This window comes from Hyperolius riggenbachi, chromosome 1, assembly GCF_040937935.1.
Source record: "Hyperolius riggenbachi isolate aHypRig1 chromosome 1, aHypRig1.pri, whole genome shotgun sequence".
In the NCBI taxonomy this organism is placed as follows: domain Eukaryota; kingdom Metazoa; phylum Chordata; class Amphibia; order Anura; family Hyperoliidae; genus Hyperolius; species Hyperolius riggenbachi.
In genome coordinates, this window is record NC_090646.1 from 305,818,227 (window position 1) to 305,837,753 (window position 19,527).

The following is a 19,527-nucleotide window of genomic DNA, read 5'->3' on the forward strand; positions in this document are numbered from 1 at the left end:
ATATTCAAACTGTTATGATTCAAAATGTTGAAAAATTCCAAACAAGTTTCTCATGACCCCTGCAATGAAGAGATCGTTGATGAACTGTAACCACCCCAAAATGTGCGGGTGGAATCGACCAAACCACCCCACGTTGCCACTAGAGATGGCCCGAACAGTTTGCTGGCCCGGTGAAGATCAGCTGTTTGCGCCCGCTTTGGACAGCGAACCCATGGCAGGTTCGACCCGCCCCCTATATTATTAATATTATTATTATTTATTTATAAAGCGCCAACATATTCCGTGGCTCTGTACAATGTAAGAAAACAAACAAGGGATACATAATGATACAGACAATGATATACATCAAATATGAACACTGATACAAAATACAGCACTGCTGATTACAATTGCAAATTTAACATGATTACTAAAATGTATAAATGTCTAACAGAGTGCAAGCAATTAAATTAATAACATTCCATGACACAAAGGGGTGAGAGCCCTGCCCTTGCGAGCTTACAATATAAATGATGATACATCATCATCATTGAGCTTTGACCCCTTACCTCACAGTCAGCAGAGACATGGAAGCCAATCAGCAGCACCCCCTCCTGGACCCCCACCCCCCCTTTAAAAAGGCAGTTGCACCGGCCATGTTGCATTCAGTCGCCGGCTGCTGTAGCGAGAGGAAGGCAGAGAGCATTGCTGGGACAGAGAGTATTGCTGAGATAGGGAAAGTTAGCTAGGCCTGTTTTCCTGTTCCTAACTGACTGACTTGCTGTGAAAGAACCCCAAATGGCCCTTTTGAGGGCTGCTACATTGTTTTCCTGCGTTTTTGTGTGCGACACTCCCAGAGCTGTGTGCACAGCACCACACTACTGCGATTGTTTGCCTCATTAGTAGCTGGCACTGTACCACTGCAGTGTTTGTTTCCCACTGTTTTACGATAGTACTATTGCATATCTCTGTCTGTGAGACACTCCACACAGCCCACTGGCACCCAGAGCTTCCACATTGAATTACATCTGTCATTTATGTGCCCATAATGCCATCCTTTCCAGATCTTGTTGCAATAGGTCCCTATCTTCTTGAGAGTTGATGATTCTGCACAATTTTGTATCATCTGCAAAAATAGCAACATTGCTTTCTACTACATCTACTAGATCATTAATAAATATATTGAAGTGCACTGGACCCAGTACAGAACCCTCTGGGACCCCACTGCTAACAGTCACCCATTTTGAGTATGATCCATTGACCACAACTCTTTGATTTCTGTCCATTAGCCAGACTCTTCCCCAGTCCTTGCATCCTCAACTTTTGCACCAGACTTTTGTGGGGAACAGTGTCAAAGGCCTTTGCAAAGTCCAAGTATATCACATCTACAGCATTCCCAATGTCCACATTAGCTTTCACTACCTCATAAAAGCTGAGCATGTTAGTCAAACAGGACCTGTCTTTAGTATACCCATGTTGATGCTGAGAAATAAGATTATTTTCTACTATGAAGTCATGTATAGTATCTCTTAGTAACCCCTCAAATAGTTTGCATACAACTGATGTTAAAGTGAACCTCCAGACTACAAATCTACTCAGCAGAACTGAAAAGGCTTGGTGTTTCTTTAACAGTTTCACATCAGAACTTTGTTTTTCTTACCAAAGCATAATTTTAGTTGCTTTTTCAGCTAAGCTCCACACATCAAAGAAAACTGCCCGAGCTTTTTCCCTGATGCTTTGCAAAGCATGATGGGATTTCCTATGTTGTTATTCACGTTGCCTAGCAACTGGGAGGGGTGATCAGCACACAGGACAGTTGGAACTGTGTCTCATGCTCCCTGTCACCTCCTTTCAACCAAAAAGATGGCTGCCCTCATGAAATCAAACATTTGCCTGTTCTTTTAAAACAGAGTGGGTAAGAGATTATATTACCTATATATTTAAATTAACATAACTAATGTAACTTAATGACAGTATGTTTGTTTAGGCTGAAGTTCCTCTTTAAGCTTACAGGTCTATAATTTCCTGGATCTGATTTTTTGCCCTTCTTAAATAATCGGAAAAAGTGGGTTGAAACTATCAGGGGTGGGGCAGGGGGCACTCATCAAAAAGAGCTAGTGGCACTGTCAGAAAGCATGTATCGGCGCCTGGGGTCAGCCAGTCAACACGCCCTTCAACGCCTGCTGTTGCCATCACCATAATGCCATTATTCCAAGGCTCACCAGTGTGACATTTTTGTGTGTCTGCCTCTGATAACATGGTGGTGGTTGAGTCAGGCTGTTTATTTAATTTTTAAATTCTGATAACAGCGTTGCCATTTGCAACCTCTGCCAAAGGAAACGGAGTCGTGGGAAATCTTACACCCACCCTGCTTTGCTAAGGCACATGATCTCAAAACACGAGGAAAATCAGCACACAAACTCAAAGCCACCCTACTCCTCATGGTTCAACATCTTCATCCACATCAACCTCTGCCGACCTAGCACCCTCTCAACCACCCTCCACACCGCCTCTCACCTTGAGCAGTTCCTGCATGAGTGCTCATCTGCCCACAGTCAGGTGTCTGTCAAGGAAGCTTTTGAGCAGAAGAAGACAATGTCTCAGAGTCACCCCCTTGCCCGGCGTCTGACAGCTGGCTTGTCAGAACTGTTAGCCTGCCAGCTTTTACCATACAAGCTGGTGGAGTCTGAGGCCTTTAAAAAATGTGTTGTGATTTGGGACACCGCAGTGGAAGGTACCGAGCAAACTTTTTCTCCAAAATGGCAATCCCCAACTTGTGCTGTAATGTGGAAAGACGAGTCGTGGCATCTCTGACACACAGTGTTGGGGCAAGAGTCCATCTGACCACTGATACCTGGTCTGCAAAGCATGGTCAGGGCAGCTATATCACGTACAATGCACATTGGGTAAACCTGTTGACGGCTTCCAAGCATGGAATGGTTGGCTCTGCAGTGGAGTTGATGACACCACTACGACTTGCAGGCAGGCCTGCTGCCACCTCCTCTTCTACTCCTACTCCTTCTCCTCCTACTTCTCCATCCTCTTCGTTATCCTCCTTGTCTGAGTCCTCCTCTTATGCTGCTGCTGCGGCTTTCTCTACTACTACAACATCAACTGCACCCCGCCCAGCTCCCCAGGGCCTATTCCACATCCCAGGTATGACTGTGTCATGCCGTACTGGGCCTGACTTGCCTGCAAGCCGAGAGTCACACCGGACAAGCACGCATGGCCGCTCTGAGCAGGTGGATCAGTGAATGACTCCGCACCAACTGGAAATCGGCAAAGTGGTGTGTAACAAAGGAAGCAATCTGTTGGCGGTATTGAATTTGAGAAAGTTAACACATGTGCCCTGCATGGCACATGTGTTAAATCTTATTATACAATCAGTATCCAGACTTACAGGAGGTCCTCAAGCAGTCCAGGAAGGTGTGTGGCCATCTCAGGCGTTCCTACAAAGCCATGGCGCACTTTGCAGACATTCAGCGGCAAAAGAACCTGCTAGTGAGGAGCTTGATTTGCGACAGCCCGACTCACTGTAATTGAAGTCTTTGACAGCCTGCTCCAACAAGAAAAAGCCATTAACGAGTATCTGTACTAGCGCGGTGCTAGGACAGGCCGCGGGGAGCTGGGGACATTTTTGCTGCGTTACTGGACGCTCATGCACAATGCCTGCAGGCTCATGCATCCTTTTGAGGAGGTGACAAACCTGGTGAGTCGCAGTGAAGGCACCATTAGCAACCTGATCCCATATGCTTTCTTCCTGGAGCGTGCCCTGCGAAGAGTGGTGGATCAGGCTGTAGAGAAGCGTGACAAGGAAGAGTTGTGGGCACCATCACCACCACCAGAACCAGACTTTTCGTCGACACCTGCTGTACCTGTGGCAATGCAGAGGGAGGAGTCATCTGAAGAAGAGGAGTTGGCTACCTCGGCATCCAACCTTGCGCATATGGGGTCTTTCATGCTGTCCTGGCTGTTGAGGGACCCCCATATAAAAAGGCCCAAGGGGAGCGAACTGTACTGGGTGGCAACCCTACTAGACCCTCAGTATAAGCACAAAGTGGCGGATATGTTACCAACTACCAGAAGTCAGAAAGGATTTAGCGGGTGCACAACAGCCTGCAAAGGAAGGGAACACAAGGGAAGAGGTGCCAGTAATCCTCCTCCTTCTCCCACGGCCACGCCAGCAAGGACAGGACGCTGTTCCGATGTGTTGGTGATGTCGGACATGCAAACTTTCTTAAGTCCAACGCATCACCACAGCCCTTCGGGATCCACCCTCCGAGAATGCCTCGACCAACAGGTAGTGGATTACCTGGCCTTAACTGCAGAAATCGACACTCTGAGGAGTGATGAACCCTTGGACTACTGGGTGCTTAGGCATGACCTGTGGCCTGAGCTGTCACAATTTGCCATTGAACTTCTGCCTTGCCCCGCCTCAAGCGTCCTGTCAGAAAGGACCTTCAGCACAGCAGGAGGGATTGTCACTGTCAAGAGAAGTCACCTAGGTCACCAAAGTGTTAAGTACCTGACCTTTATTAACCTCCCTGGTGGTGCATTTCTGTCTGGAATTATGAGTCAAAAGCGGTACATTTTTTTCAAGATTTTTAGGCCTCCAATTCTTAAGTCTTAACTCACCAAAATATATCAGAATAAAGGCCTGGTAGACATTCTGCATATACAGGGGCGTAGCAATAGGGGTTTGTTTTAACGTCCAGTACCTGTATTGACCACAAGATAGCAATAGATTTAATTCATTATGTATGAGGAATTTTTTATTTGTGGTGCTGACGATTTGTTGTACATTGCGGGTTCCCTTTGTTGTGCATATGGTGTCAGTGTTTGTTTTTATCTATTATGCAGAACAGAGGCGCCAAAAGGATAAAAGGAAGCTAAATGAGCTTAAAAACCAAATTCTTGGTAAATAGAGGAGGTAATGGTGGACTTACCTCCTCCAAGTAGACACACAACGACTGTAGTAAAGACAGTCAATATATTTTATTTATGAACTCCAAATATGCAACGCGTTTTGCAGATTTGATCCCGCTTCATCAGGCAATAACAACGGAACAATAGCATATGTGGTCAGTAGAGGAGCCAGGCACCTCTGTAACCTCACAGAGGTGCCTGGCTCTTCTACTGACCACATATGCTATTGCTCCGTTGTTATTGCCTGCTACAACAGGAGAAAGCCGTCAAAACAGTATTTCTACAACTACAGTCAAAGGACATGCTCTAGGGAGATGGGGATGTTCTGGCCGAAGTACTAGACACTCATGTGAAATGCCTGCAGGCTCATGCGGGCGTTTGAGGAGGTGACAAACCTGGTGAGTCGCAGTGAAGGCGCCATCAGCGACTTGATCCCATATGCTTTCTTCCTGGAGCGCGCCGTGCGTAGAGTGGTGGATCAAGCTGTGGAGGAACGGGAACAGGAGGAAGAGTTGTGGGATCAATTCTCAGCAGAAGCAGATGATTCCTCAACACCTGCGGCAGCATAGAGGGGGGAGGAGGAAGAGTCGTGTGGGGAAGAGGAGTCAGATGATGAGAAAGGTGTTTTTTTGGAGGAGGAGGCGGAAGAACAACCGCTGCAGATGTCGCAGGGGGCTTGTGCTGCTCACCTTTCCTGTGGTATTGTTCATGGCTGGGAGGAGGAGGAGAACTTACCTGACTTCACTGAGGAAGAGCAAGAGGAGATGGATAGTACGTCTGCATCCAAATTTGTGCAGATGGCGGCTTTCATGCTGTCCAGCCTGTTGAGGGACCCCCGTATAAAATAACTCAAGGGGAATGAGCTGTACTGGGTGGCCACGCTACTAGACCCTTGGTATAAGCACAAAGTGGCGGAGATGTTTCCAAATCACCAGAAGGCAGAAAGGATGCAGCACTTGCAGAACAAGCTGGCAACTATGCTTTACAGTGCGTTTAAGGGTGATGTCACAGCACAACGGAATAAAGATACCACTGCCATTAATCCTTCTCCCATGTCCACGCAGGCAAGGACAGGACGCTCTAGCGATCTCATGGTGATGCCGGACATGTGGACATTCTTTAGTCCAATGTCTCGCCTTAGCCCTTCCGGATCCACCCTCCACCAATGCCTCGACTGGCAGGTAGCCGACTATCTGGCCTTAAGTGTGGATGTAGACACTGTGAGCAGTGATAAACCCCTGGAATACTGGGTGCCCAGGCTTGACCTGGCCAGAGCTGTCACAATTTGCCATCCAACTTCTGTCTTGCCCTGCCTCAAGCGTCCTGCCAGAAAGGACCTTCAGCGCAGCTGGAGGCATTGTCACTGAGAAGAGAGGTCGCATAGTGTCCATAACTATTTACAAGCTTATAATTAAAAAAAAATATTAGTAATTTAACCTCTTGACATGCATATTAAAAAAGTTCAGACCCTTAGGTAACTATTTATATATTTTTTTTTATTGTAATTTTTTTTCTAATTACAAATTTTATTTAAATATTTTTGGGTGTGTGGGCGGTAAACAGTTAATTTTAAATGTAAAAATGTCTATTCATTTTAATAAAAATGTACGTAGATGTAGTTTTACTATTTGGCCACAAAATGGCCACAGAGTTAGAATCGGCTTTTATAAAATTTCTATGGAAGTCAGGGAAGCCCAGAAAAGTTAAAAGCAACCATCCCATAGTTAGGATTAAACTTTCCAGATATTCGTGTATGTGATCTCTTAGCATTATTTAGACACATCAGGGACTTGGTAGGAGACACTTTCTTTTATACGCCTACAAAACTGGAAAATATGATAGTGATCCCATTTTCATTCCTAGGAATTCTCCATACCCCTTTGAGCCAGTTACCTCAACGGATTAAAAACAATGTCCTGATAAGAGACACACTCATAACATGGAGGGAAATTAGAAAAAGGTATAAACTACCTGCTTATATTTCTTTATTAACACCTATAAAAGGAAATCCTTCATTTCCACCAGGGATATGAATGAGGCTTATGAATTATGGGCGAATATGTGAATATACTCAATAGGGGATTTTCTAGACCAAGAGGGTACTAATTTGGGAAAAGGCTCTATCGACTAAAGAAATACTTTCAAATCATGTTTACTATTTTGCTCAACTGAAAAGTTATATAATGAAAAAAATAGGGGGCACGGGGGTGATTAAATCTTGTACTGGCTTCAGTAACCTAATAGGTAGTTTAAAATATAAGCAGTCCCTATCCTGGATATATACCCAACTTAGAGAAAACCTCCCTAAAAAGAAAAACTATTTCCAACAATTCTATAAATGGGCAGAACTAATGGAGATCTCAAGAGATAACATAGTGGATCTTCTAAGAGAGGGTTGGATAGCAGTCAGGTCAGCTATAGTAGGAGAAGATTGGAGGGAAATATACCTGAAGACAGTATTTAGAGCATATATTCCCATAAAAGGTCCATACCACCACATAGGATCAACTTTGTCATCTAGGTGTCCTAAATGTAGGGATCCGACCCCTGATCTAAATCACATGCTGTGGTTATGTAAAACAATTCAAAACTTCTGGAAAGAGGCATTGGTTTTCTCTCAGGAAATCACTCGGAAATCTAGGACAGTAGACCCTCTTTTTTGTCTGTTTCACAACATAGATCGCTCATCTAATAAAGAGATTCCTTCAATCACAAAGTGGGAGCACCTTTTTCTTCTGGCAGCCAAAAAGGCTGTCATGAAGAAATGGCTTGAACCTATACCACCTTCTGTAGAAGATCTAAAATCAATTCTTACCCATATCCTCCATCTAGAAAGGTTATCGATGGAAATGACGAAACCAAAAACAGTTCCGAAGTTTTTTAAGATCTGGCAACCATATATTGAATATTCATTCACAAGAAGTCAAATTGTTATCTTTATGAAAACATTCGAGGATACCCTGTGGTATTTGAAGGGAAAAATAGGGGGATATTTGGGTCGCTTAGAGATATAATCAGATAAATGAGTATAGTCAATTAATCTTATTAAGGACATAGTTCCCTATCAAAGGGAAAAGATTGAGGGGTGAGGTGGGGGAGAGCGGAAAGGGTTTATGTTTATGTTATTTTATGTTGTTATATTATAGAAACGAAGTACTAGACAGAATGCATATTGGCTAGGGTTTAGGTCTTATTAGACAATTAAAATATGACAGCAAGACAATATCTTATAGATAGGTTGTGATGCCCTCACTGTGGTGAGGGACTTATCTATATATAACTGGATAAAATGTTATATGGTTTTGGCAAAGAAACAACCATTGCAAAAATATGATGATAGTTTGTACTTTGGACTTTGATACTGAAATAGCATATTGTACAGTAGCCACTAGATCGTTATGATGCGATGGTGAAATATTGTCAACATTGTCAATATGTTTTTGTAATTTCCTTGCTGTTCTAAATAAAGAAAAGTTTAAAAAAAAATGGCCACAGAGGGGATGTGTAACAGAACAATCGCGGCTTCTCCATAGAAGATAGCAATCGTTCTAAGGGACTTAGATCAATGAATGGGAACGGCTTTCCCAATCATTGATCTCTGGGTTCACTGGGGCCCGCGCACCCCATCGGCTCCGTTTTCTCATGGACATGCATATTTGGACGTAGGAGCTACGTCCTGAAGGCTAAAGTGGTTAAACTTTATGTATATTTTGGTTTATAAAGAATATATAGTATGAACTTAAAGGATACCCGAACTGAAATGTGACTTAATGAGATAGACATGTGTATGTACAGTGCCTAGCACACAAATAACTATGCTGTGTTCCTTTTTTTCTTTCTCTGCCTGAAAGAGTTAAATATAACGTATGCAAGTGGCTGACTCCGTTCTGACTTAGACAGGAAGTGACTACAGTGTGACCCTCACTGATAAGAAATTCCAACTATAAAACACTTTCCTAGCAGAAAATGGCTTCTGAGAGCAAGAAAGAGGTAAAAAAGGGGAATTTCTTATCAGTGAGGGTCACACTGTAGTCACTTCCTGTCTGAGTCAGGACTGAGTCAGCCACTTACATACCTTATATTTAACTCTTTCAGGCAGAGAAAGAAACAAGGAACACAGCATAGTTATTTGTGTGCTAGGCACTGCACATACACGTCTATCGCATTATGTCACATTTCAGTTCGGGTATCCTTTAAAGCCTAGGTTCTCAACGTGCGGTACGCGTACCCCAGGGGGTACTTCTGATGGTTCCAGGGGGTACTCGGGCTTGCTATACTTAACCAAGAATAACAAATTTAGAGTTTTAGAAAATGATAAATCCCATTTAAACAACACCAAATTAGTATTTTAGCTAAATAAAAGCAATAGTAAATGCTTGGAAATTGTTTAGAACCAATTATCATGTAATATGATACATACATACATTTGTCAAGGGGTACTTGCGATAATGTTTACTATGCTAGGGGGTACTTGGCGAGTACAGGGTTTTAAAAGGGGTACATACTAATAAAATGTTGAGAAACACTGCTTTAAAGAACAAGCGACACCCATGCTAACCTAGAAATAAAAACCACATATATAAGTAGATAAATACTACCTCTACTTACATAACAGTTGTATTGTGCTATCCACGTAATGATTCCTGTGAATTTTACAAAGGAAAAGCAGAAAATCCTTTTCTAGGCAGTGGCCATCTTGCCCAGCTAATGCTGACATCATATCCTCCCTGACTCTTGTTTTCCCCCCTCCCTTCTCTTGCTCATTGTGTATTCATTAGCTGCCCTCCTCCCAGAGTCTTTTTTTTATTTACACATCCAATCACTGAGTCACCTCAGCCTTGCTTGTAAACACAAGTCAGCTAGGCAGGGAAATAAATACAAGAGGAGGAATATATTTTAGATAAAAATAACTCCCAGCATTCAAAATAACTCCCAGCATTCAACTTTTTGGCACTGTTTGGCACTAGGGCCAGTGCTCCTATAGTATGTAATAACTCCAAACCATAACAGCAGAAAAAAGTTTTGAATGCAGGCTTAGCATATTTATCAATTAATACACTCAGACCAGTTGCTGTTGAAATTTGATTTTTATGGTGACAATACCGCTTTAAAGAGACTCTGAAGTCTCCCTAAAATTAGGTTTTTATTTTAAAAACCTCATTAACATTATAGTCCGATCTAAAACGCTGCAGAACCGCGGCTGAAAACCCCCTCGATCACCCCAAACTCACGGGGGTACACGGAGGCAACTTCCCCTTTTCTTCTTGTTTTCTCCACCATCTTTATCCTATTTTCATTTATTTCCTTCCCCTTTATTACCTTTCTCCTTATTATTATTTTCTCTTCTTCTCCCTCCCCTTTATTTTCTCGTCCTCCCTTGGTGTCTGGTACTGCTGGTGAGGCGAGGTTTCTGCATGGGGGGGCCTGGCAGCCCAGGGGGGCCTGGCAGCCCGTCCCCTTTCTTTAAAGTCGGCGCATGTTGTGCTGGAGACATTGGCCGTCCATGTCATTTCCGGCTGAGCCCAGGCTGCATGGAACTCAGAAGCTGCGCCCACATGTACAGCAACCCATAACGGCAGGCACAGAGCAGTCTGAGGTCCTGAGGAGACGGACAATTTGGCAAAACAGGTTGACAACGTCTCATACAGACCCACTACTAAGTGTTTGCTGCAATGCTAAGTATTTGCTGGAGATCATTTAACGCATTTGTTTCTACAAGCATACATGGATACAACACGTGGCTCCGCATACCCATGAACATTCATCTGGTAGCTATGATCACTTATAAACTCTTTGAATAACGGGCTATAATATCTGCAGCTATATTGAATTATCTGAAGGTGCACGCATATCTTTATGCCAATAACATGTTGCGATTGGACATCTATTGTACTCTGGATTGGTGACAGTCACGCTGTATTACAATCATCTCTGTTGTTGTGTGGATACTGCAATTGAGCATCTACAACTATTTTTTCTTGCCATCTATCTTCATAGAGATTACTAGTCGGATACAGCAGTTACAGGTAAGTGCACGTTTTCTTCTTACGCCAAGGAGCTTACCACCATATTGGCTGTTGCGATTGGACATCTATTGTTACGTTGAGTTTATCACAGCCATATTGTGCTTTGAACATTTGGTGTTATATATACTGGAACTTTACAGATACTTATCCAGATATAGGTGCTTGGGAACCACTTTTTTCCATACCCATATACTCATGTTATTTTTCACTACACTGAAGTTTATTATTGGCTATAATTAAGCTGGACTCTGGGTGCTGCATTGATAACTAGAATGTGTGCCTCTTTCCTGCCAATGGGTGTTATATTGTTTTTGGGAATTTTTTGTATTCAATAAACGTTTTTTCATGATTTTTACTAGGTGACCCATTGAGTGTTTTAGTTTGCAGACCGAGTTCTGCCACCACTTCTCTTTGTACTACTATCCAAACCACTCTGGGCCATACATAATTGTGTATATTAAAGATTATTGATTCTTGGACAGTGAGCTGTTGGTTGGGACACACTTTTTTTCACTCACCACATTGGCCTTACATGCTGTCAACATGCATGGTGGCTTACGTAGGTACTGGCTCTTCTGTGGTTGGGAAACAATTAAACTTAACAAAAGAGGAGGTGATATCAGTAATAGACTTCTACGTGCAGATCTGAGATGGATCTATAGGTTACAAACCAGAAGCCCTATGAGACTTAAAGGGGCACTATGGCAAAAAATAGTAAAATGTAAAATATGTGCAAACGAGTACATTTTTTGCAGAGTAAAATGAGCAATAAATTACTTTTCTCCTTTGAATAGGATACTTGGCATTTCGAGATATTTGCACTTTAGGATTACTCACACTGTTTTTTGTTTGTTCACTATTATATGAGTTTTTCACAATTTTCTAACCGGTTTAAATACCGGTTTTGTTACATTCTTATGCACTTTATCAGCAGCACTTTGTTGGTTGTGAGTACAGGACTTAATTTATTTTCCTTCCTTTTCCTATCCTATTTACGTTTTCTTGCCTTGGAACCAGTGTTTGATTTACTGCACTTTTTGCACTTTATATGCATTTCGTGATTGAGACTGTCTGGATGTAAGTATTGACAGTTCTGAATCATTATATGTCCATTGATTTATGCCATACATATTTTCTGATATTTATGGAATTTTCACTTTCTTATAGACTATTTTGCACATCCTCACTGATTCGCTGAGGCGTCTTTGATTCAAGCATGGAGCACTTTATTCACATAATCAATAATCTTTTGTATATCTTTTATATGTGTTGAGACTTTGTATATTTTCCTATTTTTGTATCACTCATCTGATTACCCATTGTATATTAATATATTTGGGGTCTATTTACTTAGATTTATTTATTTCATTGTCTATACATTCGGGATTTTTTGGATCTTTATGCAATCCCATCAGTAGATGTCCTCGTATTCCTCCTGTTTTCCCCCTCATACATATGTATTACGCTTTGAGTTTCCAGTACCTTTATTGACCATAATTAATGACTTTGCGTATTATATCTTTATCTATTTATTCCTTATTTCCATCACTCATTGGGGGATTCTAATTTAATTTCTTCTAATGCAAAGCCTGGAAAGAGCGCTGTCTCCTCAATACACTGCCGAGCGGAGAAGGCCGATGCTGAGGTGTGTGGCCATGCCCCTCGATACATGCGATCGCGATCTGCGGCGTTGTCCTGGAAGTATTTAGGGCACCTGGCTTTTTATGTTTTTATCTCCGAAGAAGCATCTTATAGATGCGATGCATGTTAGGTCCTGCATGACCATTTACACACGAGGGGTTACTAGCTGTTTCCAGTGGTAATTAGCATAGTGGTTTTATCTTTTCTCATGTTGCCGTACTGGTTATATTTATACTATTGCTATCTTGGAGATGTAGGTCACTGATTTATTCAGTGTTGTGATCTGATATTTGTGATTATATATTTGTGGTGCTGACTCATATATTATTATATACTGTATATTATATATATTTTATATATATTCATTTGTACAAACTGTGATTCATTCTACATTGCAGGTTCCCTTTCTTGTGCATGTGGTGTCAGTGTTTGTTTTTATCTAGATTGGGATATGAATCTAAATAAAATATTATAGATTCTTCTATACCATGAGTTGCTGTATTTCTTATATTACCGTATATACCATGGTTTTCTTTTCTAGTTTGGTAAGGAATACCCTTGTGGGACATTGTCAACTCCTACATCAAACACCTGACTGGCAGTACCATACGCACTCCGAGGAAACGTTGCCATAGGGGAGAAGGGCTGCCGCCCTTGTAAAACTTAAAAGGGCCTACAGTCTCCCACCACAGTCTCCTAGTGAACATATTTCCACTCCCCGACAAGGTGGACGAACTGCCCCCTACTACATGGCAGCAAACCCTGGATTGGTAGAAAGACCCAAGTTTAGACCTGGCTGAACAACAACATCCCCAATACCTCTCTGTAAGTGCCAGGCTTGGACCTCCTCTGCGCTGATTGTGATCACATGACATCTCTGGTAAAAAGCGAGGCAGTGGCCTGTGCTTCTTCATCAGCAACGGCTGGTGCACCAACACCACCATTCTCAGCAAAGGCTGTACTCCTGATGTTGAGCTCCTAGCCATCAACTGCAGGCCACAGTACTCACCCAGGAAGATTGCATCAGGGAGTTTGTAGACTGCAATGATAACAAAGGAGGCAAACACCTGGGACAGGCATGCAGGCACCGGGGTCAAAGTGCAGTCAGATCACACACTTGGGACAGGCATCCAAGTGAGTGGAGATTCACACATAAATGTACCCTGCAAGAACCCCACAGCAAAATGGGAATGGTCAAGAGGCTCATAAATGGAATGGGACTGATGAAGTAATGATATGAAGGGGGAAAAATGTGTACTGATGGGGGTAGCAAAGACCCAGAAACAACAATGTCGGGTTGCCACTCACTAATGTAAACTTGGCACTGGATGTAGAGCCCAGGGCTGATTTTTAACTCCATCTGGCAGTCAGCATTTGTGGCAGGCAGCAGGATCTGTGTCATACACACTAGCAGACTTGTGGTACACAGAACACAGGGGTCGTGTACATTTAATAGAGTAACTAGTAAGAGGGAAGTGAGAAACTTGCAGCAGCAGTTGAACCTAGCACAGGGAGATGTTCAGAAACACATTTCCTGCAATCCTCCCACCTGAACAAGAAGCTGTCTTCTTGCCTGTGTACCTGGCTGCCACGGAGGAAGTTAGTTGAGATGACAAAGGGGAAGTCTGGAGGCGGGGTCAGCCAGATTGAGGACAGCCCTGCCACACTGTAGCTTCCATTAAGCGCTGAGTCAGCCTTAGGAACAGCCAGTTGGAAGAAGGTGAGTGAAGCAACTGAGGGGCAGAGAAGTTCTGGGGGCAGTGCCAGGCACTGTCATTAGTATAGCACATATTCACAGACCTCATGAGTAGGGCCGCGCAACTCGACGAGGTAGCATTTTCTGACGTGACGTGCACAGTCCCAGTCGCAGCAGTGACCCCTGCGACCGTGGGCCTTACACCCCTGTTCCAGAATGAGAACGAGGGCCACCAAGATCTCACACGATCTCTCACCTCGGCAGTCGCTCCTTTCAGGTCCTCCCATCGGGCCACCGCTTTAGAGCTATCCCCTCCACAACCACCAGGTGCAGGAGCGAGCACCTTTTCCCCCCAGGCTTTCTATATACTGAACTCCAGCTCCCCCTGCCAGCTTAGCCTGCCAGCAGGACTCTAAGCACTACTGAGCAGGACTTTGAGTGACTGGTTCTTGCATTCCTCTATCACTGACATGAGCAGGACTTGTCCCTCACTCTATGTTCTGTATGCTTCTAAATTCTGTGCCTGTATTATAACCATCTCTCATGCTGCCTACTCTTTGTCTTCCATTGTTCCTTTGCCTTTACCATGTGTACCACAAACAATTCTGGGTACGTAATTTGGCGTACTTGGTGAATAAAAGCAATTCTTCTGATTTTTGTGATTCTTTTCTTCAGTAAATACCATTGGAACTAATAATTAAAAAAAAAAAATATTGATGAAGTCCTACTTTTGACACACTATGCGTCTATGAGCAGTGCTGTCAAAAGTGTCATTGTTTGCATGACTGCCACTTATTTATTTGATAAAAGTGCTGATGGGTGCCATCTGGCCAGTGCAATGGTTTTAAATATATAGAAAGGAACTTGTACATATATTCATATTAATAGAGTCCTGCACAGCTGCAGCAGTAGTTGGGTACAGCTCTAGGTACACATAACAGTGTGATAGCTCACACTTTCTGTATACCGCTATCACTTACCTGCTTGTGGCAGCACTAAGGAAGGCATCAGTCTGCAATCCCTCAGCTTTGTAAACTAGGTTCTGCATGTTTTATGAAATAAAACATTTTTTTTTTTTTGTTCACAGAAGTTGCCTGGGTACTCGTGACCCTTACTGTGCTTGGGATCCAGAGAACAGTGTCTGCATTTTTACACCACTTAAAACCTGGTAAGCATAAACCTACCTTACACACATGACTGAAATTTAACTCTAACTATCCTTAGCTTTGATATTCAGTTTATGAGATAACTGGTATGCACGGAGGATTATGGTATTATTTAAAGTTACATACATTTTTGTTTTAGAAAAATTACATAACACATATAAAACTTAGATAGATGTGTATCTCTATTATGGACCTGAAATTACAAAGCTCCAATCTGATGTGTCTATATGGAACTACAAGGCAAGTGTACAATGCTTTCTTAATGACCTTTCTACCCCAGATACCTGCTGCTCAAGAGAGAATAAATATATACAGGATACCAATGAGAGGCACCATAATACATGACTCAAATAATCTTAAAATGAATATTGCATAATATTCAGGACTTTGGATCACTACATAAAAGAATGTAAACGTAATTATTACAAATTATTTAAAATCTTGCATAGATGTGGTGCTCCTTCAGGAGACCTGCCTCTCCACCGCTTCCTGTTTTACACTGTGTCACTGTCTATACAGGTAATAAAACTAGAGCATATTAATATCACAAAAGAAAAACCTCCCTTTTATTTGTAAGAACATAGTGGACTCAACTTCCGGTTCCGGTACCCGAGCAGCAGGACGTCCGCGGCAGCGCTCCGCTAAGAGAAGGGATTCTCTCCCCCCAGATCGCACACGTGGGACCCCCACAACCGTGATCAAGAGGGAACATAGCCCAGGAGACCGGAGGGAGGCGCCGAAAGTGGCGATGGAGCGGTATTTGACACGCTCAACAACAAAGCAGGACCCAGCTAAGCCCACGAGGCAATCCAAGATAGCGTCTGTCGATACAGAGGAGAAAAGCCTTGACTCTGAAATGGACTGGCCGGAGACCCCACAAGCCACTCAGATACCGCTTATAAACTATGAACACTTGGCTAAGGAGGTGGTTAGCTACCTCTCCCCCTGCCTCTCAGAACTTATTGAGGAAACTATCACACGCACTATGGGGGACCTAAGTGCAGATATGGCAGCCTGTACGGGGAGGATCACTGAAACGGAAAAAAGGCTTTGTCTCTGTGAAGACGAGCTTGAAAATGTTAACACTAAATTGAGAGATGTGATAAAACAAAATGCACAATACACTGAGAACCTAGACAACCTTGAGAATAGGTCACGTTGGAACAATTTGAGATTAGCAGGCCTGCCGGAATCGGTAACTCCGAGCAAGCTCAAGGAATTTTGTGAACAAATCCTTCCACAAATACTGAGAATAACACATACGTGCAAAACTGAAAGGGTGCACAGGGTGGGCACCCTTAAAACTAAGGACGGAGCCCCCCTCACTAAACCTAGAATTGCTATGGACCAATATCTTGATTACGAGGATAAAGCAGCCATTTTAACGGCATATAAGGCAAGGAGGGAGAAAGTGGTGTTTAAAAATAACACTATACTGGTGTTTCAAGACTTTTCTGCAGAAGTATCGCGAAAGAGGAAGCTGTTCAGTACAGTGTGTACATCTCTATACAAAATGAATCTTAAATTTGCACTACTGTATCCAGCTTTGCTGAAAGTTACCGATTGTGAGGAAAATACATGGTTCTTTAAAACACATGAGGAAGCTGAGGACTTTCTTCAGAACCTGTGCAGTGATGACGCATCTCCATCCCAACTCTCACCGCGAACAGCCAGCCATGACGCACAAACGCAAAATGGTGACAGCACGCCTGCCAGGAAAATGAAGAAGAAGGAAAAAGATGAACACACTTGAATGGGATCACGGACTACCCAGGAGCAGGTTTATTAAGCAAAAATATAAGTTTATTATCTTTATTATCTTTCTTTATAAGAATGACTTTTTGAGCACTGGACTGGGGGGGGGGGGGGGAGAAGCTGCAGTAGGGGTGGTTCCTTTCAGGGAAGAAGAGAAGTCCAATGACTGATAATAATTCTCACAATAAGTGCAGGGGCAAAATGACCTGTGCTCATATTCAGTTTTTTGAAAGTTTTGCCTGTGTTGGGAACTGTGATAAAAGTGATAAAAGTTAAAATCACATTGGGGACTGTGATAAAAGTTAAAAAGTATGTTTTGCATGCCTTGCTCCGGTTGCTAAGGGAAAAAAAAGAAGGTATTCTTGTTGCACATCTGACAAACTTTTACTTGTTGGATAATGGTTAAGATAATAACATGGAATGTAAAAGGCCTTAGATCCCCATGTAAGTGATCAAAAGTCTTAAAACATCTTAAACGGTTAAAAGCTGATGTAGCTCTGTTACAGGAGACCCATCTATCTTGTGATCAGCTTAAATTTATGCAGAAACTGTGGGTTGGTAAATGTGTGGGTTCTGCAGCTGTGGGGAGAAAGGCAGGGGTTTTGACTCATATACATAAAAACTTGGATTGCGAAATTATGTCGCATGAGACTGATGATCAGGGGAGAATATCTATTTTGCAGTTATAGATTAGGGGTGAAATTTATGACATTGTCAACGTGTATGGACCAAACCAAGATAATGCAATGTTCTTTCAGGAAATAAATGAAAAATTGGCAACTAGACCTCTTACAAATTGTGTAGTCGGGGGAGACTTTAATTGTATAGCACAAGCACTGGAAGATAGACAGGAAAAAACACCCAAAAAACTTAACAAACGTTAAATTCTCAGCCAATTTATAGTCAACAACCTATTAGTCGACACGTGGCGTCTACTACACCCAATAGATGGGGAGTTCACGCATTTCTCTGCGGTCCATCACACAATGTCGAGAATTGACTATATTTTTTATAGATGTCAGCTGTGTAGCAAAAGTAATACGGTAAGTGCAAATATCTTAGACATGGTCATTTCAGACCATAGCCCGGTAGCCTTGACTTTAGCAGATAATATTCCAAGATTATATATGGAGATTCCCCGGATATCTATATGAAGAAGAAAGTTTTGCTGGGTCATTTAGGGAATGTTGGCTGGAGTATGCAGATTTAAATAGCACACAAAAGAAAATGCATTGTTTTGGGACACAGCGAAAGCGGTCCTTAGAGGTCATATAATGAATCATTTGGCACAGAGGAAAAAGACAGTTCAACAGGAATATAATTCAGCAGTTGAGAACGTTCGTAAGGCTTATAATACCTACAAAACCTCAGGGACAAGGAAAGACAAAGATATTTGGATGGAGGTGAAGAGCAACTATGAATACTGGCTGCATAGGAGGGAACTTTATACTAGGGATAGAATGGCTGCCAAATTTTACTAATATGGTAATAAGTCGGGGAAATTATTAGCCAAGCTCTCACGCCCCCCTCACGCATCTATTCCAATTAAAAAAAAAAATGTGCAATGGATACAGAGGCGCCAGCAGAATAAAAACCAGGAAACGATTTAAAAACAGTAAAATCAGGGGGGTAAGGGTGGACTTACCTCCCCAGATGGAAGCATGAAGTGCTCCAAAATCTCCTGATAGCTAGCTGCATTGACCCTGCCCTTGATAAAACACAGTGGACCAACACCAGCAGCTGACATGGCATTCCAGACCATCACTGACTTTTGGTACTTGACACTGGACTTTAGGCATTTTGGCATTTCCCTCTTCCCAGTCTTCCTCCAGACTCTGGCACCTTGATTTCCGAATGACATGTAAAAGTTGCTTTCATCCGAAAAAAAGTGCTTTGGACCACTGAGCAACTGTCCAGTGCTGCTTCTCTGTAGCCCAATTCAGGAGCTTCTGCCGCTGTTTCTGGTTCAAAAGTGGGTTCATGCTTCCATCTGCTGAAAAGCTTTATGGAGATGAAGATTTCATTTTTCAGCACGACCTGGCACCTGCTCACAGTGCCAAAACCACTGGTAAATGGTTTACTGACCATGGTATTACTGTGCTCAATTGGCCTGCCAACTCTCCTGACCTGAACCCCATAGAGAATCTGTGGGATATTGTGAAGAGAAAGTTGATAGACGCAAGACCCAACCCAGGAGGCCGCAATAGCAGCATAGGGGGCGATATACAGGCTGGGAACGCGAACAATCACTCGCGTTCCCATGCCTGTCGGCCGGTGACGGCCAAACCGGAAGTGCTCGCCGGCGGGTCCTGGGACATCGGAGCGGAGCTGCGAGGGC

The 19,527-nt window shown here is 42.9% G+C and overlaps 1 protein-coding gene across 1 annotated transcript in view; it reads left to right on the plus strand.

Annotated features, from left to right (window-relative positions):
• LOC137509098 (semaphorin-6B-like) overlaps nt 1–19,527 on the plus strand; it is a 729,870-nt gene that overhangs the window by 673,647 nt on the left and 36,696 nt on the right. The window contains exon 11 of the mRNA XM_068233804.1: nt 15,356–15,436. Coding sequence (XP_068089905.1) covers nt 15,356–15,436 — 81 coding nt within the window. The remainder of the gene's footprint in view (nt 1–15,355; nt 15,437–19,527) is intronic.